Below are 27719 nucleotides of genomic sequence, written 5' to 3' on the forward strand. Positions count from 1 at the left end.
CCAGTGACCCTGAAGGTTAACGACACAGACATCTTGGTTCTTCTGCTTTTGAACCTGCATCTCTTCCCCACCACCACCAACAGAGATTCTTCATTTCTTTACGAGGTCACATGGCAGTAACCCGGGGAGGCCCATAAACAGTGTCCATCGCAGACAGACAGAACCCCGAGTTCATCAATACTAGCAAACGTTCACACACAACATCCGCACTAAATGTGTGATAGTGAAGAAAACAAACATTGACCTGCTGTAGATGTTTGTGAGTAAATCCTTCTCACTACAAGCATCACATTGTGTAAACCTAAACGTTCAAAGTCATTAAAACAGATTAAATAGTTTACACTCAAAGTGATAGAAAAAAGTTCTACTAACTTACTTATGTCAAGTTGGTGAAACATGTTCTTCCTTTTGGAGTAACTTTAACTAATAATGTTTGAGTAAATGGAACTATATTTGTTTTATAAGTAATATAACTTAAAAACACAATGTAAGTAGAACTTAAGAGAATTAAGTAATTACATGCTGAGAATGATAAAAAAAATCCTATTGTTTCAAATAGGAATGAAAATAAAAAATAAACTTTATTTATATCGCACTTTCATTTAACTGTTTTCAAAAACTACAAGTAAAGTAAGTTTTGCAAAATTTCAAATTTTAAGTTGATTAACTTGAAAAAAAAAATGAGGCAATTAATGAGTAACTTATTTTGGGTTTACAGTGTGTGTAAAAACAAACGCTTAAATACAACAACAAAAGAAAAAAGTGAGTTAAGTGAAAATCTTGGGGTTTTTTTTTTTATATTTTGGAAATTCAAAAATTTGTATTTTTCTAGGAATCATTTTGAAGAAAAAGCAAAAAAAACCAAACAAAAATGGTAGTTTAACAGACTTAAAAAACATTCACTTGTCAACTACATCATACTTTAACTAAATTAAGTAAAATGAATATGTATATATAAAGATATATATACATATACATATATTTGGACAAATTCATGTAATCAATCGTATTGGTTTTAAATAAAATGATTTTGCATGTTTCGAAAGTCTAAATTACTTCTTACAATTCGTAAAAAAAATCCCTAATAAGATCTTTTACATTTAAGAAAGAGATGTATTTGTGTCCAACATTTTTATTCAACAAAAGCATTTTTTTTTTTTTACTTCCTAGTTAAGATACAATTTAGATTTTAAAACTAAAATAGATCCAAGTAATCTGTGACCTGATCTTAAAAGTGCTATCCTGTTCACCTTTGCAGTATGTGGGCATGGCAGAAAGTTTGTTAAAACAATTTTATGACGTTTGATAAAATCAATTTTCTGATATATAATCACAAGTTAGTTAAATATTCACATTCATTACTTATCTGTAACTTTTACAAACGGCAATAGTAATAATAATCGATTAATTAGTGCAGATAAGCTTCATACATGTATTTATTAGTGCAGATAAGCTTTGTAAAATAAAGTAATGCTAACTACATCACCGAAGGACTTTTTACAGCAGACATGGGCAACTGGTGGCTCGGGGGCCACATGTGGCCCTCGGTCCAATTACGTGTGGTCCCCAAAAAAATGTAATTCAAGAAGTTGGAAGGAATATAAAGACATAATACACAAAAGAAATACTCAGAATGACTACAAAAACACAACAGCACATTACAGAAGAGCTCCAAAGACACACAAACTGTCAACAAAATTGCACAAAATGACAGGAAAATACAAAAAACAACAAAAATACAGAAAGTGACCCCCAAAAATACACAACATTTAAAATAAAAACACACAAAATCACTAAAAACTGACAGAACCCATTTTTCCCCGTGTTAATGCTTTGATTGATCATTATTCTAAATGCTGACATGAATATTGATAACATGGCCTTCAGATCAGATACAATCACTTTCTTGGGGGCCCGTTGTGATAGTTTCCAATCCCTGTTTTACAGGATGAGGAAAGTCATCCTCATGTGTGGTGTCATACTGCCATCATGTGGCCACTAAACACACTGTTACAAAGGTTTTTTTTTTAGGTCATTTAGATTTATTATGGTGACAGTAAAAAGTGAGCAAATGCCCTTTAGTGAAAGGCCCTTTCCCTCTTTAGACCTGAACCTGCTACGATAATGAAAGTCCCAGTAAAGGGTTGTGTGACATCAGCAGGAAGCAGCAGGACCAGGTTTTAGTGCCTGCCCTTCAAGGTCACGCTACAAAAGAAAATGGATTTTGTCAGTACACATAAAATCTGTAATGCTTAGCACAGCCCACACACACACACATAAAGACACTGTGCATGGAGTGTTTTTTCCCAGTTGTTTATTTCCAAAATATTACACAGCTATGGAGTGTAAATTGGCTGATATAGTCCAGCAAAGTGTGACCGTAATGGGTTGTGCTTTGTGATTTAACCAATAAATAAAGTTTTCAAGCTACTGCAGAGGTGGAAAAACACGTAAAAGGTCATCTGATTGCTCAAACTGGATTTGCATGCACTGCATGTGAATCAAGTTTATTCCCTTTCACATAAATTTACCATGGAATATAAAACTGTGCTAATAGCAGCGATGTGGAGATTTACGCCAGGAATACTTCCTTTGGTTGGTTTTTTTTTTCAATTCAATTCAGTCTATTCTACATTACAATGAATCAGTATCAAATATATTCAAATAGACAATATTAAAAAACAACAATAAAAAAAAAAAACAATGAGTACAAAATAAAACCTTAAACAAAACAAACAATCAAAGTACGGTAGTCAGAGCAATGAAATGTTTTTGACCAAAAAACAAAAAACAAAAAAAAAAAATTCTCACTGAATTTACAGTATATGACAAAATACTTATGTAATGTCAGTAATTTAATTAATATCCATAAACTAAAAGTACTCCAGTAAAAAGTTTAAAAAAAAGAATCTGTCCACATGTGGCCCTTGGTCTGATAATGTGCAGCCCCTAAAGTAAACGCACTAAATGATGAACAAAAACCCCCCAAAAAACATAAAGTTACAGAAAGAAAGGCAGGAACAAACTCTGCCTCTAAGATAACAGAAAATGTATACAAAAAACATCAGAAATAGTAAAAAATAATAATAAATAATTGCACAGACGCCTAAAAAGCCAGACGTATAAGAGAACATTTTACAAAATGACGATTCAAAAAAACCAGACGATGATGACTCCAAAAATAACAGAAAAGTATATAAAACCACAAAAAGGATTCCAAAACAACAACAAAAAGCCTTTGTTGTTTTCTGTCTTAGGGCCTGTACTATGAAGCTGGATTTCCTCTTATTGCACTAACTTCCGGTAATCATTCAATGTGTGCTGTACTATAAACACAATGGGCTAACGGGTGAAACACGTCACCGATGACATCATTTCAACACGATGGCGCACAGGGTAAAATAGTCCCTATTTTAAAAGTTAATTAAACAAATATGGTGCAAAATATTGCGTTTTGTTAGGCATAGATCTTCTAATAAGGATATTTCAAAGGTTTTACGCCACATTTGTAAAAACGGTGGAGGATCCCTTTAACTTCAAAACCTCCATGGTAACTTAAGCTGAACGGCTAACCTGGTCGGGACCGGGTGAAGAGCTAGGATAAGATCTGAGCGAGTATAAAAGCCCCGCCTCCTGACCAATCAGTTCTCTTAGAAAATGACCTGCCCAAGAATGAATAGATGCAGCCGCTCCATTTCACCAATGACATCCTATAGGAAAGATATAGATTTTAATCTGATGGATTGACCCACAATAAAGTAATTAATTCATTTATTCATATATGCTGTGGCATCTCTGAGAGTCTCAGTCCTGTAAGATAATACAGACTGTATACAATATAAATATTACTGAGCTGTATGAACGTAGCATCACAGCCACAAACTGCAGCGTGAATAGAAACACATCTGTGCCTTAAGTGAAACTGATCACTGTCCGTTTATTCTCTGATTAATTCATAAAGTATAATCTCACAAATTTAAGTATTAACAGTCATCAGTCATTATTTCCTTCCTGCTTTCTCTGCAGCAACAGTGTTGTTTTTGGTTTGAATAATGGATTTTTAAAGAATTATTCCTCAATTGATACATAAGTTGCTGTGCAGGATATATGTATCCAGCTTCATAGTACAGGCCCTATATGTTCAGATTGGTCATTATTCTGTAGTGTTTGATATATTTTAACACGTGAACCCCAGCACAGATTAAATAAGGTTAACAAACACTTTCTTCTATCTTACAGTTCCGTGACCTGCTTAGAACATCGCTATATCTCCACGCTCAGATAACCGTAACTTTTGTGCCATCGTCAAAAACTGTGAGATGATGAAATGGGACAAGATGGCGTGTGCGTGCGTGTGTGGTGGAATGCAACAACAGCTGCTCATTTGTTAACTTTGTGGACATGGAATGAAACGGACACGCTTGGATGTAATGAAGAAACATAGGACGTGTCTTATCGCGCTCCAGATGCTGCGAGTGCACGTGCCAAGTCTTTGAACTGATCTGACACTAATAGAGCTGCTGAAAGCTCCTCAAACTGCGGCTGTTCTCACTCATCTGGACCAATCAGAGGAGGTGATGAATAATGAACCCACTGAGGGCAGAGATTCACCGACATTAAATAAACATTAAACACTCCTGTGACCGTGTGCAGAGAAAGAACTTAATCCCTCACAGGCAGGGTCAGATTAAAGCTCCAGATTACCGGTACATGACAATCGCTTAAAGTTCATCATGAAAGACGCCACGCGGCCATTTAGGGTGTCGTGTGACGTAATCCACTGCCTCCAGCACGATACGCATGAACTCGCCCACTTCAAAAGAGTAGTTGGTGAACTTGGGGTGGTCCCCAATCGTGGGGTGGTGGCCCTAAGGGAAGCAACAGAGAGAGTATGATATTTACATTATTATTCAATCTGTCTGTCAGGGTTGGGGTCAATTATAATTGAAAATGCGTATTTGATAATTAATTACAATTATAGTGTAATTATAACTGAAAATTATTGCTAATGCTATTGCTAGGTTACTGCTATTGCTAGGCTAATGCTAATGCCAGGTTAAAGCTAATGTCAGCACAATGCTAATGCTAGGCTAATTCTAATGTTAGCACAATGCTAATGCTAGGTTAATGCTATTGCTAGGCTAAAGCTAATGCCATGCTAATTATGTTAGCACATTGCTAACGCTAGGCTAATGTTATGGCTAGATTAATGCTATTGCTAGGTTAATGTTATTGTGAGCACAATGCTAATGCTCGGCTAATGTTATTGCTAGGCTAATGCTAATGATAGCACAATGCTAATGCTAGGCTAATGCCAGGTAATGTTAATGCTAATGTTAGCACAATGCTAATGCTAAGCTAATACTATTGCTAGGTTAATGCTAATGTTAGCATAATGCTAATGTTAAGCTAATGCTATTGCTAGGTTAATGCTAATGCTAAAGTATTCAAATGTAATATCTCAGCTGTTTTTCCACCAATTTGAACCAAATTTGCTCAGACCAAACCCCGATCCCCAACATTAGGATACCCAACCCTGGGTTGCCGACATCGGCCACTTCTTTGGACCCTACGACGGCGCTTGCAGCTTTAATTATAATTGTAATTGTAAAATAATGTTGCTGTTGTAATCGTAATGAAATTGTAATTTAGTTTAGATAATTGAGTTTGTAATTGTAATTGCCATGAAAATTTTATAAAAATTGTCAATTTAACGCAAAACTGGGGAACCATGTTACAGTTCTACACATATGTAGTAAACAATTACAAAATTGTTACATATCAAGCTTTCCCACATTTTATTATTTAAATCGAGAAGTATACTGACACAAAAAAGGCTCAGATATCCGCACCAAAAATATTAAAACCTATATTTTCATTGATTAGGAAGTCTAACAAAATAACCAATAGATAGGAAAGAAATTAGATAGATAGACGTTTGTTTTTAGTGTATTTTACAGCTGATTTAGGACCTGTTATCATAAGAGATGCTAACAGAAAGGTAACAAAAGAGGAAGGTTCACTTTTATTAGGTTATTTATTTCAGGCTCAGTAATTGTGAATAATTGAAATTTAGTAATTGAGAACGTCATTGTAATTGACTTTCTGAAAAAAAAATAATAATTGTAATTTAATTGTAATTGAAAAAAATGCAGGTAATTGTAATCGTAATTGAACATAGATAATTGAAAAAGTAATTGTAACTGAAAAATGTAATTGACCCCAACCCTGGTGTCCATCAGTGTGTTTGTGTGTGATCTGTGACATGGTGTCCCAGTAAGCTAATGGTCTGTGTGGGAGTTCCCCCACCTTGTCTTGTGGGAGCACTTTGTCCGTTTTCTGCCAAGTCACATATCTGATGCCGCGTAACCGAGCCAGATCTCGATAGCAGCTCTCGTCCTGACAGTTATATCTGTGAGGGACACATGCTGATGTTTCATCTCCAACTCTTTTTCTAACCCCTGTTCTCCTCACTCCGTCTCGTGTTGGCTTCATAGAGGTTTGTTCCATTTGAGTCACTTCAAATTGACAACATCATATACTGTATCATGTGGGTCAAACCATGCCATTTCAACAAATTTCCAGAACATCCCACAAGCTTCGGTCTCAAAAAATTCAGAATTTTTTTTTTAACTGTTCCGTGAATATTCAATAGACTCACTGTAAATGTTTAATTTGATCGGATGAATACTTTTGAGATATGAACCATTTAGTGAGGGGGGTATGTGTTGATTTTTGAGTCGTTAATTATTTTTTTTTCCATTTTCAGTTTCCAATATCTCAAAAATTACATCGGCTGGTGCCTCCTGGCCTCTCAGTCTGCCCTTCCTCCCTCACACCTAACACAGCTGATTCACATCAGTAATGAGGAGCGGAGGGAGGAGGAGCTGTATAAAGGGCTGAGAGGACCAGAAGGAGAGAGGCACAACATCAGACCAGAAACCCCACATGATGCCCTGTAAGTTTGTTATTTTAGTTTTGGCTGGAGATTTCTGGTAGTCCTATTTTCGTCTTTACTCTATGTAGTTTTAGTCATTTGTAACTTTTGTAGTTTAGAGGGTGGACGCTGGGTCGGTGGCCCTATATAGGGTTGGCCCAGTGTCCTCCTACTTTTGTTTAGTTTTGCCAGGATCGCCAGCCCTTTTTATTTTGTTCTATTGGTACTTTTAAGAACTTTTGTTAATAAATACTTTGCAAACCTTTGATTTCTGTTCGGCATCTTTTATGTTGCGGCCCCTCAAGCCTTTTGGTCTACCATCCTAGAGGGGGCCTTAACATAAATTGGGGGCTTGTCTGGGATCACTTTTGGTGGCCCCCTTATCATTAGGGTCAGCTTCCCTGAGTGACATTTTGTTTCATCTGATTGGTGCAGATTTAGTTTTACTGGCTTTGTGTTTTGTAGTGGTAATTGGGCTGTGGTGACTGTTTTTCCCTTGAGTTACTATAAAACCCACTGGCCTTGGAATTTTCACCACACTACTTTGTTTAATTGCCACTACTTTGGCAAACTGTGGCAGCAACTTTTAGTAGTGTAGTATTCAGTCTTGATGATGGCTCTAGATACAGTATGTTACTTTGTTTAGTCTGTGCTTGTATTAACGTAACTTTTGTTCCACCTATTGTTTTTGGGTTGTGGCCCAGCTCTAGGTATGTTACTTTAATACTTTGTCAGTAATTTGCACCATCATTTCAGTTAATTCTTTGCTTTTAGCACTCTGGTTCCCGGTTCTTTAATTTGTGATCATTATTATGTCACGCCTTGTTTTCAAAATTGAGCTCCATTTTGTGTCACTCACCCTTTTGTTTTATTTTTCAGCTGTTCCGGGTCACCTGAGAATTTTGTATTGTGAATGGGGAAGCAAAGCTCCCCATTCACAATTTTAAGGGTGAGAGTGTTACAGCTGGTGCCTCCTGGCCTCTCAGCCTGCCCTTCCTCCCTCACACCTAACACACCTGATTCACATCAGTAATCAGGTGCAAAGGGAGGATGAGCTGTTTAAAGGGCTGAGAGGGGCACAACATCAGAACACCACCAGCAGCAGACATGTGGGGAGAGTTCTTCTGCTCCCCACTTGACATCCTGTCAGTTTGTTATTTTAGTTTGGTCAGGAGATTTCTGGTAGTCCTGTTTTCAGCTTTATGTAGTTTGTCTTTTGTAACTTTTTGTAGTTTAGAGGGTGGATGCTGGGTCAACGGCCACTCAAGCCTTTTGGTGTAACATCCTGGAGGGGTCCGTAACACATGGGAACCTGAAATTTGGTATAGTCATACAGCTCTACCTCCTTAGGGCCTAGTTTGGTTTTTGCCTTTTTTTATCTCTTCTTCCTCCCCATCGTTGTTATCCCATTTCTCATCTAAATAAGGGGCGCCGCCCTTGTGGTGAACCGCAGTTCTCCCGCTCCTGTGCTCCCATGTTATGATTGTCTTTTCATGTTTTCTTGAATGGGATGAAACTGAAATGTAACTTTGTTGCTCTGTAACATGTGCAATGACAAATAAACTCAACTTTAACTCTTTCTCAGAATATACATCCTATCTGGAGGCCATGCCAACACCTCAAACTTGAAATAAAGTTATTTGGGGTTTGGGTCTGGAACATGTTTGGGTCTTAAATACACTGCTTTGCATATACCTCAGCTCCCTGTAATTTGATCAACTTTGAGCAATGTACATAGACAGTTCACATCACTAATGATTAGTCACATATATAGATTGGTTCCTGAGTGACACGCTCTTGAAATCTATTTTCATTGGCTCATAACTGCATGTGAGAAGAAAAATTATGTTTTAATTTATAGTATAAAGGTGACTTCTTGGACTCCAGCTTTGGGTTATTTCACCACTCGCAGATATTGAAGATCCTTTACATGAGTCCATTTGTAGTTTACCTCTGTGTCTTAGAATCATGCATTGTGTAAATTTCTGACTTTTTTTTAGACTGAAGTGTGTGGGCCATTTGTGGAATGACCCATATGCAAATTGGGAGTACAGGTGTTTTCTTCCACAGTCAAACTACTTTTAAATTAAATGGATTTTCAAATATAACAAACCAGAGCACTCAGTCAGCACAAGCCTCCACCATACATCAAATATCCTCATTGACAGATATTGGTAGTTACCTGGATCCCTTTAAAGGCTTGGAAGAACATGATATGCCCATTAATAACCATACAGTAAGTCTAAATGTATGGGCACTATCATTTTATTTGAAAAATTGCAACTTAATGCACAATCCGGATTTGACTCAGATTAAACTGAGAAATGAATTTTGACATTTCACCAATGGTGAGAGATATGGATTTTTCAATTTATTTATTTTTTAACTGATCCAGAATCAGTATATTGATCTGGGTCTCCTTATATAAAGGATGAAAGAAAACCAAATTGTTTTTTTATAAAACCCAAAATAATACTGAAAACTGAGTAAATAAAAATACACAATATTAAATAAACATATTTCTGTAAATTATTTTCTCGATGAAAAAATTGTATTGCAGTTATACGCTACATTATAACTTATTGTTTCTGGGGGGGGGGGTTACGTGCCCCTAAATATAGAGTGTATTACACGGCATATGATCATCTTCCCTCGGTTATGACAATAAACAATAGGATGCTCAGGATATGGTGGGCAGGATCAAACAGGTTTGGGACGTGAACACTTTAATTACTCACAGCTCAAAGATGACGGCCCAGTCTGGGAGGAAGAGGAGGTGTGTGAGCCCCGCTCCGTGCATTCCTATGAAGATGTCAGAGTTGTGGGTGATCCTCAGCTGCTCCAGGAAGGGAACGTCCCTGACACACAAATAAACACCAGTCCTGTTTTTGTGTAATACGTAAAAATCTAAACTCTGTTACAAACCTATCCTTTAGGCCCAGTTGTTCAAAAGGTGTAATCCGGATCAAATCCCTTTTTTTTTTTACTATCCAGGATCACGTAATATCTGGATAATGAGTGCTAAATTAGACAGCATATCACACTGAAGGCTACTATGTCTGCGTAAAAAAAAAAAAGAAAAAAAAAAGTGAGGTAAAAAGCCAGCATGGGGTCACTCAAATGTAATTATTAAGAAATAAAATAAATAAAAATACCTTTAATAATATAATGTATTGTGACCAGCCAGACCATATCAGCCACATAAAAAAGAAGGGAAAGAAAAGTAAATACACATTCCATATGCTAAAAATTCACACTTAAAATTTCAACCATGAGAACATTCAGCCTTTTTCTTCTTCTGTGAAAAAAGGGATGTCCCTCTGTGTGAGGAGGATGAGTTACTGGACATGCAGTTTGTTTGATTTTGACAGTTTTTGCAAGGATTATTTGAATTCTACTGGTCTGTGGGGAGAACTAGTCTATAAATTCAACTGTATGCTTTAAAAACCAGTTAAAAAATATCAATAAATAAATGTATATCTTCTGCATGATAACTGTAATTCATTTGACCAGTTAAGCATTTAATTGAAATCCACCCTGAATCCAACACAGATTTTCTTGGATCAGAGTTATCCTAATCCTACTAAAAAGTTTTGAACAACACAAACTGAGGGTTTGACCTGGATTAAAACCAAGACTGGATTACGTGATCTAATCCGATCTCTGAATCTGGTTTTAGTTTTGACCAACCCATTTTCAATATTTGATCAAATCCATTATCCAAAATCTTCCAGAGGCAAAAGTACTCGTCTTCAGTACTCAAGCAAAAGTATAGATAATAAAAGTAAAAATAATTATGTGCTTTGAGTTTAACCTTTTTAAGAACTCGTAAAAAACTGGTACATGGAAACAAATTAAATCTGATACCCTTTATGAACACCTGGAGAATTTAGCACTCATTATAGATAACATTTGTAAATAAAGAGTCTCAAGAAAAAAAAATGTAAATGCTCAATAAAACCCAGAGCAATTTAATTCAAAATTGTTAAAAACTTGAAAATGTTAACCATTAAACTATGGGATCTGCCAAACAGAAAAACTACCAAAATTGTGATGTCATCTTCAAAGCTCTTAAAAGTAACAAGTTCATTTTTAAAATGTAAGGAGTAGAAAGTACTGATATTTGTCTAAAAAAGTAAGGAGTAAAAGCAAAATGTCGCCAAAAAAAATAAATATTCAAGTAAAGTACAGATACCATAAAAAACTAATTGAGTACAGTAAGAAGTTTTTGTCCTTTGTAACTTGTCAATTGAAACTTAGTGATAAAACTCACTTGTATTTGTAGTCCACCACACTGACCTCCAGCAGAGGCACAGTCTTCAGGGCATTTAGCAGCTGTAAAAACAGCAGAGAAACATACGCTGTGATTGATGTGAGAGCAAACAAATGTGGGCATTAACAAAATAATTCACAGGACTTTTTTTTTTTTTTTTTTTCGTTTACTGTTTATGGCCAATAAGATTTTAAATAGGCACTTAACAGAGGTGGGCAGTAAATCAATAGCAGAGGGCGGGGGAGGAGCAGAGGGAGGGAAGCAATGTGTAAAGTAAAGAAAGAAATCAAACAGGAGGAGGAAAAGGGGAAGATGGAGGGTGAAGAACAAGCAAATAACACTAGGACACAGAGAATACCTCACCTCTGCTTGGTTTAAGATGCGTCTGTATTCTGTGCTGCGGGCCAGCAGGGTAACACGGACACGCCCTTCCTGGAAAAAAAAAAAAACAGCAAAGTAACAATAATCTATCACCCTGAGTCAGAAACCATTGGCTGCAATAACACACACTGGGATTTAATGAAAATGGGACTAAGAAGCTCACTCCCAGTGTCACCAGTAAATAGATCAGCACTAAAGGTAAACTGACTGAAAAACTGAAAACACTGAATCTGTTTTTGTCCAAAATAGGTCGGCTTCTGCTTTAATCACTGGATACAGTGAGTCAAACCCATTTAAAGCATGGTCTTACACTGCCACCCTGTGTTCACAAAGAGAACTTTATATTTTAGACCAACATAATACAAGAAATATATGCAAAAAGATCAACATAAAATCAATAATCCTACCCATAAACATTGATAACCTACTTTAACCCTCCTATTATCCTCAAATATTACAAACACCTTTTACCCTTGGGGTCAATCTGACCAAGGGATATTTGATATTAGATAGTTATTGACCAAGTTTTTGTGTCAGACACTTTGTGTATTTGTTTAATAAATAAATAACCCCTTAATAATGAAACATTGACCTGGTCTCTAGTTCCACCATCAGGCCAAACTTTTAAATTATGATTAATTTATCTTGAATAGTTTTCATCCAAATTTCTCAAATTTATTGGCAACATTAATGACCACAAGAGTATGAACCCTTTTCCTGCAGCGCCACCATCAGGTCAAACTTTTAAGTTTTAGAGTTTACGTATCTTGAAAATATTTCACTTAAATCTTTTCTACTTTGGGGTGCACATTCATGACTCTCAGAATAAACCATATTGATTGATGTTAGGGACCCCCCCCCTTTCATAAAAATATTCTTTTGTTTTGGGGTCATTCACTATAAAGTCCACTGTCTCAGAAACATTCTCCTCTACGTCAACTTTCACTTTCACTGTGAAAGAGCTGTTCCAAAACCTCATCGACAGTAAAACTTTTCCTAGAGGACATTTTAAAGAGAGAGAATGCAATACAAACAGAACACAATGAGAAATGATTTGGATAAAGGGCTGCCATGATAGCTTTTATATGTTTGCTCCTCCCATAGTTTGCTTGAACTACCACTGTCCTTGTGGAAATACCCCACGGGAAATATCAGTTCTACTTTGGTAGATGTGAGTAGTAAGACTAAGACACGCACGCATGCACTATCAATATCAATATCATAATTTTATGCTTAATGAATTGTACCCATCAAATTAGACTTTTTTTTTTGTTTCACATTTCATGACTTTTCTCATTATTTTTTTGAATGATAAACATTGAATGGGGTCAAATTGACCCAAAGGATAATCGGAGAGTTAAGTGTATGTGCACCTTCTTTCATGTAATGAAAACCGTGCCATTCCAAACGACACAAGGCTAAAGCAACTTGTGATAAGTGTAGATAAAACCACATTGGATAGCACACAATGGAAGGTAGAAGCACATGCACATTAATCTGAGTATGAAAGGTGGGGATGGGGGAGCGGGTCAGGACCGAGAGGACCTTTCATTCAGCCTCAGTCATGCTATCACTGGCAGCGCTGCGCCTCCTGAAAAGCTTCTTAGCATATTTCTGGCAGAGGATATGAATACAGAATGAGTTCCTTCCCACAGGAAGGAAGATGTTATCAGGCTTTGCTGCTCGTAAAGATAGTCAGTCACAAAGTAAAAAATGAGGTGTTCCGGTTAAATGATACTGGAATCTAAAGGATTATCCATGTAGTCTTTCAGGCACAAGCACATGGAGGAAAGAGGTTTTTCCCTGGCTTCAGGTTTGTCCTTTCATCAGACACAGCCTGGACTACAAATCCCAGCACTTCATTATATAATATAGGGTAGAGCTGGGCCATATGGACCAAAACTCCTATCTCGACATTTTTTCTAAAAATGGTAATATACGATATAAATCTAGATATTTTTTAACTTAATAAATTCTGACCAGAAAGACAATTCTGGGTTCAATTTGCTGATGAAAAATGCCAGGCACATTTATTAACACATTAATTAATGGCCTTTTCTCCTCTAGGGCAGGGGTTCTCAACCTTGGGGTCAGGACCCCATTTGGGGTTGCAACATACTGGTAGGGGGTTGCCAGATGCCTTCAAGAAACTAAGAATATTTTTTTGAACAATTTGAGACAATTTTTTCTTATTTTTACCCTTTTTCTGTACCAAACTTATTTTCATCACTTTTTCTTGCCATATTTTGGCTCCTTTTAATGCATTTTTGCTACATTACTGCCATTTCTAACACTTCATCAAATTTCGATGCCTTTTCTGCACATTTTTACACTTTCAAGACATTTTCCACACTTATGAACTCTTTCCACCACTTTTTCCACCAAATATTACATATGTTGACACATTATTGTCACTTTTAATCTCTTTTCACCATTTTTCATACTTATTTTTTGTCAATTTAACCATATTCACCATTTGACATGCCCAATATTTGCCAGTTTAAACTAATTTTTCCTACTTTTTAAATTGTATTTGCTCAAGCCTCCATACTCAATTTCTGCAACTATTAAGACAATACTGACACTTTTAACCCATTTTATTTCTGATTAAAACAAGGATCTTTAAGGTGACACTATACAGGTTTCACACACTTTTTCACAATGGTTTTTCAAAACTTTTCCAAAATATTTTATCAAATAAAATCACTGAGTTTTGAACTGCTAAGATCTATTCAAGACCAATAGAATGTAAAAACAGAGGTCTGACAGTGTGCCATGCTTAGTAGCAAAAATGTGGCACAGGGAATGCAAGTTGTGTCCATCACTGATCTCTCATATAGCACTACCATGTTTAAATATAAGATTATAAAATTACATTTTAAATTTGCAGATACATTTACACAAGATGTTAGGGTTAAGGGACTTGCTTAACTTCCCATAGTAATAGTGAAGGTTGGATTTTTAAAAATTAAAATAAAATAGGCTATATTTACAAAACTTTTCCAAAGCAGGTCAATTATTCCATGATTTTTCAAGACTGGAAAAGTGTTTTTTTCAAATCCCACAACTTTTCCAGGAATTTCATGACTGTGGGGACCATGTATATACACGATGGTGCAAATAATAATAACAAACCTCCTTGATATTATTCAGATAAATATATAAATGTGATTCATACAACACTGGACCATCATTTCTGCTGACTTTATGGATGGGCCATAAAGGATGAGCCACTTCCTGTCTGTGTTCAACCACCTTCAGCTACAGTGGGGGTCCACGGTCTCTGGAACCTTTATTTTGGGGGTCGCTGGCTTAAAAAGTTTGAAAATCCACTGTGTTAGAGAATTAAAGGAGACCTATACGTATCAGGTAGAATATTATAACGCTAAGGTTTTTGAATTGAGTAAACAAGCTCATGTTCCATTAAATAGATTGAGATCAGACCGGCTTTAACACCCAGGTTGGAATAGATCACTGTATACATGTGGAAGCTGTTTCTACATTGCACAGGAAGCGATACATGGTCTCCAGTCATTCTTCCCACCTCTGGCCCTGCTTGTGCGATGTCCAGCCGATGGAGGACATGCTGGGAAAACGCCCTGAACATTCCTTCACTGGAGCAGTCGGAGATCTGCCATCAGACGAACACATTTAAAGGTCAACTCAAAAACAAACAAAAAAAATCTACTTTATATAAAACATTCCAAGATCATTTAATCTGTTTTTGCTGCGGCATGAGGCTGTGATGACGGGAAATGTGTTCACATGCAACATATTTTATAATCTCCTTGGTGTGAATGCAATACGAATACGAGTCAGGTGGTGAGATATTCCTGACACACACACACACACACACGCACACACATCTCCTGGTGTAAATGTAAATACATGAATATAAACATGATTTGTGTTGTGAAGGTAATCTAACTCACCAGCTTGTGGCTGACCTATCAATACTTTACATCTCAAGGCTGGGAAGGAAGTCAGGATCACATGTATTTATATGGTATCATCTTTACTGTAATCTCCTTGGAATTATTATTCAAATTACACGAGGCCCCGCTGAGCTGCTGAATACATGACATTAATATTTACCACAAAGCGCATGTGTAGGACTACACAAATCACAATAACGACAGAAAACACAAAGGATGACATGGAAACTTGGAAATACAAGCAAAAAAAGGCAATGTCACACACACACACACACACAAAACTTACTAGTGGTGTGTTGTAAAAAAGACCATATCTCATTCTCGGTAGAAGGGCAAAGACGACATCTTTAAAACATACCTGGAAACAAATACAGTATATAATAAAATAAAAACTTGTATCTAATGTTGTAAATGGTCAGAGGTGACAAAAGTACTAGTCTTCAGAACTCAAGCAAAAGTATAGATAATTGAATACAAACGACTCTGGTAAAAGTATTGAAGTCGCTCCCTTATTTGAGTAAGAGTAAAAAAGTACATGCTACTTAATGTACTTAAGTAAAAGAGATGTCCTGTCAATAATAAGACATATATATACATACTGTATATATTTAAACTTGTAGAAAAACTTGTAGAAAACTGGTTCATGAAAACAAGTTAAATCTGTTACCTTTGAACACCTGGAGAATTTAGCACTGATAATAAATAAAATGTACATAAAATGTGTCAAGAAAAAAAAAATGCAAATACTCAATTAAACCCAGAGCAGCTTTGAGTTTAACATTTTTAAAAACATGTAGAAAACTGATACATGAAAACAAGTTCAATCTGTTACCTTTTATTAACACTGGCATAATTTAGCGCTCCTTATAGATACAATTTATAAATAAAATGTTTTAAGAAAAAAAAGATGCAAAAGCTACAGTGACTTGCGAAAGTATTCGGCCCCCTTGAACTTTTCGACCTTTTGCCACTTTTCAGCCTTCAAACTTAAAGATATAAAACAGTAATTTTTTGTGAAGAATCAACAACAAGTGGGACACAATCATGAAGTGAAACAAAATTTATTGGATATTTCAAACATTTTTAACAAATAAAAAACTGAAAAATTGGGATTGCAAAATTATTCAGCCCCTTTACTTTCAGTGCAGCAAACTCTCTCCAAAAGTTCAGTGAGGATCTCTGAATGATCCAATGTTGACCTGAACGACTAATGATGATAAATAGAATCCACCTGTGTGTAATCAAGTCTCCGTATAAATGCACCTGCTCTGTGATAGTCTCAGAGGTCAGTTTAAAGCGCAGAGAGCATCATGAAGACCAAGGAACACACCAGGCAGGTCCGAGATACTGTTGTGGAGAAGTTTAAAGCCGGATTTGGATACAAAAAGATTTCGCAAGCTTTAAACATCCCAAGGAGCACTGTGCAAGCGATAATATTGAAATGGAAGGAGTATCAGACCACTGCAAATCTACAAAGACCCGGCCGTCACTCTAAACTTTCAGCTCATACAAGGAGAAAACTGGTCAGAGATGCTGCCAAGAGGCCCATGATCACTCTGGATGAACTGCAGAAATGTACAGCTGAGGTGGGAGACTCCGTCCACAGGACAACAATCAGTCGTATACTGCACAACTCTGGCCTTTATGGAAGAGTGGCAAGAAGAAAGCAATTTCTTAAAGATATCCATAAAAAGTGTCGTTTAAAGTTTGCCACAAGCCACCTGGGAGACACACCAAACATGTGGAAGAAGGTGCTCTGGTCGGATGACTTTTTGGCAACAATGCAAAACGTTATGTTTGGTGTAAACGCAACACAGCTCATCACCCTGAACACACCATCCCCACTGTCAAACATGGTGGTGGCGGCATCATGGTTTGGGCCTGCTTTTCTTCAGCAGGGACAGGGAAGACGGTTAAAATTGATGGGAAGATGGATGGAGCCAAATACAGGACCATTCTGGAAGAAAACCTGATGGAGTCTCCAAAAGACCTGAGACTAAGACGGAGATTTGTCTTCCAACAAGACAATGATCCAAAACATAAAGCAAAATCTACAATGGAGTGGTTCACAAATAAACATATCCAGGTGTTAGAATGGCCAAGTCAAAGTCCAGACCTGAATCCAATCGAGAATCTGTGGAAACAACTGAAAACTGCTGTTCACAAACGCTGTCCATCCAACGTCACTGAGCTCGAGCTGTTTTGCAAGGAGGAATGGGCAAATATTCCAGTCTCTCAATGTGCAAAACTGATGGAGACATACCCCAAGCGACTTACAGCAGTTATCGCAGCAAAAGGTGGCGCTACAAAGTATAAACTTAAGGGGGCTGAATAATTTTGCACGCCCAATTTTTCAGTTTTTTATTTGTTAAAAATGTTTGAAATATCCAATAAATTTCGTTTCACTTCATGATTGTGTCCCACTTGTTGATTCTTCACAAAAAATTACAGTTTTATATCTTTAAGTTTGAAGGCTGAAATGTGGCAAAAGGTCGAAAAGTTCAAGGGGGCCGAATGCTTTCGCAAGGCACTGTAAATGAAACCCAGAGCAGCTTTGAGTATAACATTTTTAAAAACTTGAAAATGTTAACCATAAACCTAAGGGACCTGCCTAACAGAAAAAAACTCAAACTACCAAAATTTTGCGTCTTCTTACGTCGTGACGTCATCTTTAAAGGTCTTAAAAGTAATGAGCTCATGTTTAAAACGTAATGAGTAGAAATTACTGATATTTGTTTAAAAAAGCAAGAAGTAAAAGTAAAGTCATGAAAAAAATAAATACTCAAGTGAAGTACAGTTACCAGAAAAAACTACTTATATACTTCTTTACTCATCACCTCTGTAAAAAGGTCCAAACCTTTCATCCGTTTGAATCTGTTTAACCTACCTCACATTTTTTAAACTGAACCCGTACGTCATCCAAATGTTTTTCTCATTAATCTTCTGATCGGGATTTACTCACAAACAAATTTTAAGTTAGAAATTGCGAGGTTTGTTGTTAAAAGATCATGTGACTTCAACTTTGAAAAAGTTTCCCGCCTTGCATTGTGGGACTTGGCGTCCCATAGACGAATACAGCGATGATGCAGAAGCAGAAAAAGTTCCTTTAAAAAGCATTTTTACATCATTATTACCATGATTTCTTGCATTTCTTCACCAAAAAGTGATGTCAGTTTTGTTCTGCTTCATTTATTGTGTTGTATGATATGCGGTCACTTGTTTTGGCACAACTTTCAATCCATGAAAACCCCAGAAATGTCACTTTGGCATCAGTGGTGGATGAGAACAACTTTTGGATGACGTACAGTTTAAACAATGTGATTTATGTGATTAAGCAGCTTTAAACATGTATTCAATGATTACTAACCTGGTTGCTTAAAAAAACACTACACGCAAAATGTACTAACTTCTTATATGATATTATTAGTTATATAATGTCTAACCTTAAACAAAGATTGTTTTAAGGTATCAAATACACACATAACAATATCGGTGCAGGTTTTTGTTCAGTGAAAAACCAAAATAAAAACAGTTTTTACTCAAAGAACACAAGATTCTTTTCCAAAGGCAACCCATTCACAAAAGTTAAAAATGAAAAGAAATTAAATCAAAATTAAAACCAGAAGATAGAAGTAATACATTTTGTCAAAACTGAAAACACCTGAACATCTGAAGTTCTTTACAAATTCTTCTAACAGCTTTGGGGAAGTTTTTTATTCAGTTCATCAAATCTAATGAAACAAAATGACTTTTTAAAAAGCAAGATTATTCTGTAAAAAACTGCCAGAGATTGTTATGGTTGGATTGGTTGGATTTTACGTATATTTTTCCTTGATGTTTTGAGTTATTTAAGTGTAGCATTCAGGTTTAATTCTTGTTTTCTGAAGGTTGTGGGGTCCTTTTTAATTTAGTGGTATTTCCCAGCTTAGTAATGTTTTATTTATTAATGTGTTGCTTTTAGTTTAATCTTTGTCTGTGGTTCATGAGTCATCTGTCTTTCTACAGCCCTGTCTTGTCAATATGTATATATACCGTAGAGATGCACCAAAATGAAATTTCTTCGCTGAAACCAAAAATGAGGAAACCAAGTCTGAAAAACTACAGAAAATAATATGTATTTATGGATATGACCGTGTACTAACATCATTAAAATCAAGACATTGCAATATTAATACTTCAAAGAATAAATCAATTAAAAATATATGTTTATTTAGCACTGAACAGTCTCTCACAGTCAATTGCTTAGTTATAGGTCACTTGTGTCAAACTCAAGACCACACCGGCCGTTTAGAGCATTCAATTCGGCCCGCAGCAGAAAGCTAAAAAGTCAGACAAACCATAAATCATTGTGTAAATTACCAACTAATTCAGTAGTAAATATCTCAGCTACATATCTCCAGAATATTACACAAATTCAATGAAACTCCACAATATTAGCGGGGCTCACATTTTCCCCATGCTTACATCGCATGATGGCAATCCGTTTTTAATCTAAAAAATTACTCAATTTTTCCAAATTCCAGCAATTTTGCTCAAATTATTCCACAAAATCTCCCAAAATTATTTAAAAATTGGTAAAAAAATCAAAAAATAAATTGAAAGTGAAGATCCTGCAGGGAGTGACATCGGTCACTTATTGCTTTGCTATCATTGATGCCTTACATATTTCACAATTTATTTATATGTGGAAGTGCAAACTAGAGCACAATAATGATTACCGTAAATTACTAATTATCCCACCTAAAATCTGCAGCCCTCTTAAGACAAACTGCTCCGTATTTGGTCATTTACCTCAGATTTAGAACAAATACCTGAATAATGGAGTGGTAGCCTAAAGGAATAGTGATAAGACTTTGTCAGGAATCAATCCTGTCCTGAAACCAAATCAAAACCTTCATAGAGAGATGAAATCTATAACTCACTCTTTTTGAGTCGTATGTCTTTAGGTGGATGATGTCATTCTCTGAGAAGGCCCGCCATGTTTCACTAAAAAGATCCCCGTAACTATAGAAACTCTAGAAAGAGACACAAAATCAACACAATTTCACCTTATTTAACAAAACTGTAAATCATCCTGTATTTCCACATTTCTGTCATTCCTCAACAGATACAAATCATTGTTTTTACAAAACACTTCACTCTTGTATGATAGCTAGTAAAACAGTGTCCAAATGTTCCTTAAATTGAAAAAAGGCTTTTAGAAAAGCACAAAAATGCATGTTTTAGGTTTGATATTGAGAGATGTTTATGGTAGAGTTAAAAGTCTAACAAAAGATAGTCTCCTCCTTTAATGGCATATACAGAAACTAGGGATATACCTATTCACTCAACTCCCGATACGATTCGATTCAAAATATGATTCGCTCACAATTTATTTTACAAAATGGGACTGTACACAAATGACTGAAAAATATTTCTTATAAAACTGTACTATTTTCCTTTTATTTTTCATTGTCAAAAGAATCCCTTGATAAACTATTCAAAACAATGCAATTTAACTAAAAACAAATCTTGGATGAAATAAAGGAATAATACAAATGAAGAAGAAGCCTATTAATTTAAATTCTGGTTCTATAGTAAACAATGCAAAACTGAATAATAGCTCTTTTTCTTTTTAAAAATGCAACTGAAAATGTATTTTGTGCCTTAACAATTGGACTTTAAAAAAAGAACAAAAAACAGTCATTGCACTGTATTTACGTCATATATTTGTTTGGACCAGCAGAGGGTGCTGGACCAGTGGTCGGTTGGCATGTAGATATTCTTGCAGTGACGAAGAGATGCTATGCGCTAGCAGACAGAGCTAAAAACGTGACTTTTACAGATATTCACGTAATATTACAGATATTCTTTCGGTGCTAAAGGGGTAAGGAATCATTTATGAACACGTTTAAGAGTAGAAGGCGTCCAGAAAGTAAGTAGTAGGAGATTCCGCCCGCCGCCTACACTTCTGGACAAGAGAAGGATAAATATATAGCGCTCTCTGCTGTTTAAAAAAAATAATGCGATTCAATTTTCAGAGTATCGATGTGAACCGCGATACCTATGAATCAATTTTTAACTGCCTTATGATTCATCTTTACATCCCTAACAGAAACTACAAATTAATCGTTCAGGTACTCACCGTGTCCCACATGACGATGTTAACGTCCAAACTGAAGGAGTTATTAATGTGCTGGGAGATGTACAAGTTGACAAAGTCACAAAAATGATGATACATATTAATTCCTGCAACAAAATACATGCCAGTAAATATGTTTGGTCTTTTAAAATGGAAAACAAGGGATTGAGTGTCTTTGTTGATCAACCAAAATACAAGAAAAAAAAAAGGTTGAAAGCCAATCATTTAATGCACATCAATGATGAAGTTTTTATACATCGTAAATTTTCATACAAGAGCTGTAAGGCTTGGTGGGTGAATATACAATGTGTCTGCTTAAAATGCAACATGTATACTTTAGTTAAATTATTCTAATCACAAAGAACCTAATGAAGACCAGAATAATAAGATTGATCTCTAGAGCATGGATAAATAGACTTTTGTGTGGCCCACGAAAGTCAGAGTCAACTCCAAAAATACACAAAATTACATAAAAATGCACAAAAGGACAACAAAAAATAAAAAATAACTCCAAAAACTCACAAAAAAACAGAAAAATACACAAGAGAACAACAAAAATACACAGAAATAACTCAGACAATAGGTCCAATGGGATGGACCCCCCCCCCAATTTTTTCTGGAAATCACAATACGGTTGAAACTCGGTAGGGTAATTTAGGAACCAACCCAACATAACTGAGTCAAATTTCATATACAGTAAATCTGTCAATTAGGAACAGATATATGAATTTTTAAAGTTTCGCCAATGATGAGGGATAGGGATTTTTCCATTTTTGAAACCAATCCAGAATCAAAATATATTGATCTGAATCTCCTTGGCAGAGGTAACAAAAAAACAACATATTTCTTTATAAAACCTAAAAGTGTACCTAAAACCATTTTGGAATCCGATCCAGTGATCCAGTATATTGTTTTGGATCTCACCCAGAATTTAACAGAATCTTCCATGGCGTGAGGTCTATTTTTGGGTAAAAGTTTATCAAAATCCAGACAAAAACACAAGTAAATAAACGCTGTATATAACGCTGAAAATCTTACCTCCTTGGCAGAGGTAAAAAATACCCAAAATAACTCCAAAAGTGACAGAATTACAGGAAACTACTGAAAAATGCAACAAATGTAAACAAAATGTTCCTGATTCAGAACATCTTTTCCTCATTGAGCAGATGGACAAACTCACCAGCATCCAGTTTCATAAAAATAGTTGGTTTTTCAACGATGATGTCACAGTGTTCAGAGGGATCATAGTTCATCTCCACGTATGATTGTAGCTCAGCGTACCTGTATACACAGCGTTACACCTGTTAGTACAACCCAGTGGGCGTGCACTGTAGCTGTTCCCACTCAACATTCTTGAAGCCAAAATGCAGCGCTTAGGGCAGCTTCCATCTTGCAATTTTGACGTCATTTGGAGCCAGAGTCTGCAAAGTAGGGTACGGTGGGAGGAGCCCTGGTAACACGTCCCACCCATTTAGCGTACAGCCCTGATGACATACGCAGCCCAGCTACGCCACAAACTTGAGTATCTTTCCCACTGGAAATTCTGCCAACGTCTTGCTCAGATGATCAGATCATAGAGGTTAATATTAGTACTAGGAGCTAAAAAAAGACGAAAAAACTGAACGGAAAAGTTAAATGACGTCTCGGCTTTCCTTCATTCCTTCCTTCTATTCACAAAGAGAGCTACGCAAGATCCAAGGCTGTCAATCATTGTCATATATGACGTCAAATCCCGTTTTTCAACCTCAAATAACTTATTTAAACAAACTTCACAGAAAAATTAGCACTTGAACACAATGTAGGTTGATAATAACTAATGATCATCAGTATTTTAACTTTACAGTTTGACCCACATCCAATCCGTTATCATTTAGGAGGCGGGGCTTATGCCCTATACTGCAGCCAGTCAGCAGGGGGAGCTCTAAAAATAAAAGCTTCACTTCCTCGGGAGCTCGTCCTGTCCATTTTTTTTTACAGTCTTTGGTACAACCTTACAACTAAAATGTAACAAAATAAACCAACTGGCGGCCCTCGGTCTAATTTTGTGCGGCCCCCAAAATAAGTGCAAAAAATTACTTAAAAATAAGACAACATGACAGAAAGATACAGGAGAATACGTAAGAGGGACAACAAATATAGATATTACTTCACAAAACTCAAAATGGCCACAAAAAGACAACAGAAATACACAAAACTAAAACAAACACACAAAATGATGTAAAAATAAACAAAAAAACAACAGAAATACACAAATAAAACTCCAAAAACACACAAAATGACGTACAAATAAACAAAAAGACAACAAATATACACAAAAAAAACTCCCAAAACACACAAAATTATGTAAAAATAAACAAAAAGACAACAAATATACACAGGACAAGAGAAATAATGAAAAATAACTCCAGAAACACACAAAACAACAAAAATATACTAGAAGAACACACAAAGACTCCAAAAACAAATCACAAGACAACTATAAATATACATAATAACTTTAAAAATACACAAAACAACACCAGAAACAAACACACAAAGCAGCAACAGAAACAGACCAAACCCTTTGTTCTTTCCTGTATTAATGCTCAAACCTGTTATTCTTCTAAATGCTGACATGAATGTTGATAATGTGGCCCTCAGATGTGATAAAAGTTGCCCATCTCTGACATTAAAGTAAATAATGTGAATGTTACTCTCCCAGGCGATGTGTCCTTAATGTTCTTATGTTGTACAGCTTCTCTAATTGTGCATTGATGTTCTGTGGGCACCTTGCTTTGCTTCCACTCTCAGTTAATGTAATGCAATAAATGTGTGTTTAATTGGCGGTTAGTAACCACTGGGCTAAAGGTGGCAGTTTCTAGCACTAATGATCAGTAAGTAAAGGAAATGAATAGATGTTATTCTCCTTTTCAGACTGTGAATGGCTTTCCTGTTCTCTACAGGCTCGTAGTCGCATTGACGACTAGCTTCACACACCGTGGCAGCATGTGAAAACAAGTCGTTGAGTTCTGTAAAAATGTGCTTTCCCTCTGATGTCAGTATATTTAGCATGTGCTTACACGTCACATATAATTAGAGCATAGATTTATTTGACTGCTACAAAACACCCTTATCTTCTAAATCGCTGCTCCACCCTTAAATAAGGTCATAATAAAACATTATTCTGATGGCATTGGCCTCCAACAGTGACCGATGCTGATTAATTAGGCCGATTTTAGCTTTCACCGATTAATGAACATCGGTCAATAGCCAAGCAGATTAATCTGACGTATAACCTTTTTATTTGCTGTGCTTTCTGCTTTATAAACTGCCATGTTAGAGCCTGATACGTAACAATGAACCGAAATGTAACAATAGCCAAATTCTTATTTAAAAAAATGTCATAAAACCAGAAATGTAATAAAAAAAATTGTAATGAAACCCAAAATGTTACAAACGGTCAATAATGTAACAAAATGCGGATCCTAAAATGTTTTGCCTATTTTATATATTTAAACTTATATATATATATATATATATATATACAGCATATAGAAGGAGATTTTTGATGTTCATGTTGTGGCTGATGTAATGTGTTTGTTGATGATTTTAAATGTCTTTATGTTGATTTGAAATGTTTCTGCTGCTGATTTTAATGTTCATATTGATTTTTAAGCTGTTGAATGTTTTCTGTTGTTTTTGATCATGTAAAGCACAATGAGTTGTCTCGTGTATGAAATGCGCTATACAAATACATTAGCCTTGCCTATATATATGTATATACTGTATATAAATATGGAAGTAAGAAAAGACATATACTGTATACATACATACACATATACTGTATACAGTGTATATGTACAAATTTTAACAAATGCCTCTTTTTGTCAAAGAGCGTTGACCTTTAAACTTCAACATTAATGGGCATTGTCTGTAACTCAGTCATCAGACAATTCATATTTTATATATATATATATATAAAATTCTATATTTTTCTACATACATAGAAAAAAAATAAAAGTAAGAAAACAGATTGTCAAAAATGTTATGGTTCTCCACAAGGCTTTAATTACACACACACATATTTACGCATACACATTTGTGTATGATACTACACTCTACATTGAAGCAATAAGTTATTTCATCCATAAATCACTGACTCACTCTATGATGAAATAAGATTATAAAAAGAATTACACTATTAGGGGAAAATGTTCTGCCTGCCCCATAATGTAATAAAAACAACAAAAGTTGTTTTTACCTTTTGGGCTCAGCCTCCTGTTACATTATTGATCAGTTATTACATTATGGGTTTTATTCCATTTTTTTTTTTTTTTTTTTTTTTTTTTTTTAAATAACAATTCGGATCATTGTTACATATCTGACTCTAACATGCCACTTTTTAATCAGCAGTAATTATTACAAAGGTGCAACACTGTATATCAATGTTCTTATTTCATATATCGGCTGATATATCAAGCTATATATTGGGTAGATATACTGTATGATATTGATAGATATCGGCTTTTCAAAACCACCAATATCAGTTTTGGCCTTAAAAACCCCATATTGGTCAAGCTACTTACTACTTTTGTACAATATATCTACAATATTTTGTACAATATATCTACTATATTTAAACACATAGATTTAGTGAAAGAATTGCATCGCAAAAACTGCTTCCAAATTAACCAACAAAAAAAAAGTCACAGAAGTGTCCCACCCTTACCAGGACTGTAAAGGGCTCTTGTGGTCTCCCTCTGCAGCCAGTGCCTGCTTGTTTAGTCTGCAGCTTCCACCAATCTCTCCTGTCTGAATGAAGTCCTCTCTGTATCTGCAGCATGAGGGAAACACAGCTTTCACAGCTGTCATTGACTTGGGGCCAAAACACACACAAAAAAACAGCACGAACCTCTCTTGGCTTCTTCGGGGGTTCCGTAGGTCGAGGTAAAGATTGGTTGCTTTACAAAACCTGGTGTGTTTACTGCATTTTAAAGACGAACCATCCTGGAACAGAATGAGTTACTAAAATGTAAATATTGATGGACAATGGTAAAATAGTAAATGGACTTGATTTTATATAGCGCTTTATCACCACACTGAAGCAGTCTCAAAGCGCTTTACATATTCACTCTCACATTCACACACCAGTGGGACAGGACTGCCATGCAAGGCGCTAGGCGACCACTGAGAGCAACTTAGGGTTCAGTGTCTTGCCCAAGGACACTTCGACACATAGTCAGGTACTGGGATCGAACCCCCAACCTCTCGATCAGAAGACGACCCACTACCACCTGAGCCACGGTCGCCCAATGCAGAGATGTATCACAGTGGGGGCCACAAAAATGTGATCGTCTCATCCGAGGGCCACATTATCAACATTCATGTCAGCATTTAGAATAATGACCAATCTGAGCATTAATACAGGAAAGAACAAAGGGTTTTGTCTTTGTAGTCCTTTAGTGTGGGTTTTCTTGGTGTTTTTTTGAGTATTTAGACATTTCGTGTGTTTTTGAATTCATTTTGTAGATTTTCTGGGCAATATGGCAAATTGTTGTTGTTTTTATGTGTTTCAAGTCATTATGTGTCTTTTTGTTATGTTTTTTCTGTTTTTGTTGTCATTTTGTGTATTTACTGTCATTTTATGCGTCATTGAAGTCCTTTTGAAAATGTTGTTATTTTTCTAGTAATTTTGTGTTGAAGCGGTTGTTTAGTGTGTCTTTGGTGTCAATTTGTGTGATACATAAATACATTTGATTTTTTTAATTTTTTTTTTTTTAATTTTTGTTGTCTTTTTGTGTGTTTTTCAAGTCATTGTGTGTGTTTTTGTTATATTTTTTCTGTCATATTGTGGATTTTTCTGACATTTTGTGTAATTTCGTGCGTCTTTGAAGTCCTTTAGTATATTTTGTTGTTTTTTTTAATTTTTTTTTGTCTTTTTGTGTGTTTTTCCAAGTCATTTCAAGTGTGTTTTTGTTATATTTTTTCTGTTTTTGTTGTCATTTTGTGTAATTTTGTGCGTCTTTGAAGTCCTTTTGTATATGTTGTGGTTTTTCTAGTCATTTTCTGTGTTTTGGCAGTTGTTCAGTGTGT

The 27719-nt window shown here is 35.7% G+C and overlaps 1 protein-coding gene across 5 annotated transcripts in view; it reads right to left on the bottom strand.

Moving 5' to 3' along the window:
- Positions 1 to 2312: 2312 nt before the first annotated feature.
- Positions 2313 to 27719, bottom strand: part of eogt (EGF domain-specific O-linked N-acetylglucosamine (GlcNAc) transferase) — a 31268-nt gene continuing 5861 nt past the window's right edge. For 2 of the 5 annotated variants that reach the window (XM_028447630.1, XM_028447629.1), the window contains 12 exons: positions 26539 to 26633; positions 26356 to 26460; positions 22828 to 22928; positions 21651 to 21754; positions 20449 to 20541; positions 15813 to 15884; positions 15136 to 15222; positions 11574 to 11642; positions 11211 to 11272; positions 9676 to 9795; positions 6310 to 6412; positions 2313 to 4868 (listed from right to left, as the gene is read on the bottom strand). In XM_028447630.1, coding sequence (XP_028303431.1) covers positions 4722 to 4868; positions 6310 to 6412; positions 9676 to 9795; positions 11211 to 11272; positions 11574 to 11642; positions 15136 to 15222; positions 15813 to 15884; positions 20449 to 20541; positions 21651 to 21754; positions 22828 to 22928; positions 26356 to 26460; positions 26539 to 26633 — 1158 coding nt within the window. In that variant the 3' untranslated portion in view covers positions 2313 to 4721. Of the gene's footprint in view, positions 4869 to 6309; positions 6413 to 9675; positions 9796 to 9871; positions 9997 to 11210; positions 11273 to 11573; positions 11643 to 15135; positions 15223 to 15812; positions 15885 to 20448; positions 20542 to 21650; positions 21755 to 22827; positions 22929 to 26355; positions 26461 to 26538; positions 26634 to 27719 lie in introns of those variants that run through there. The other 3 variants (XM_028447633.1, XM_028447632.1, XM_028447634.1) reach the window with 3 other exon arrangements.

The sequence above is a fragment of the Gouania willdenowi genome, chromosome 5 (assembly GCF_900634775.1).
Source record: "Gouania willdenowi chromosome 5, fGouWil2.1, whole genome shotgun sequence".
In the NCBI taxonomy this organism is placed as follows: Eukaryota; Metazoa; Chordata; class Actinopteri; order Blenniiformes; family Gobiesocidae; genus Gouania; species Gouania willdenowi.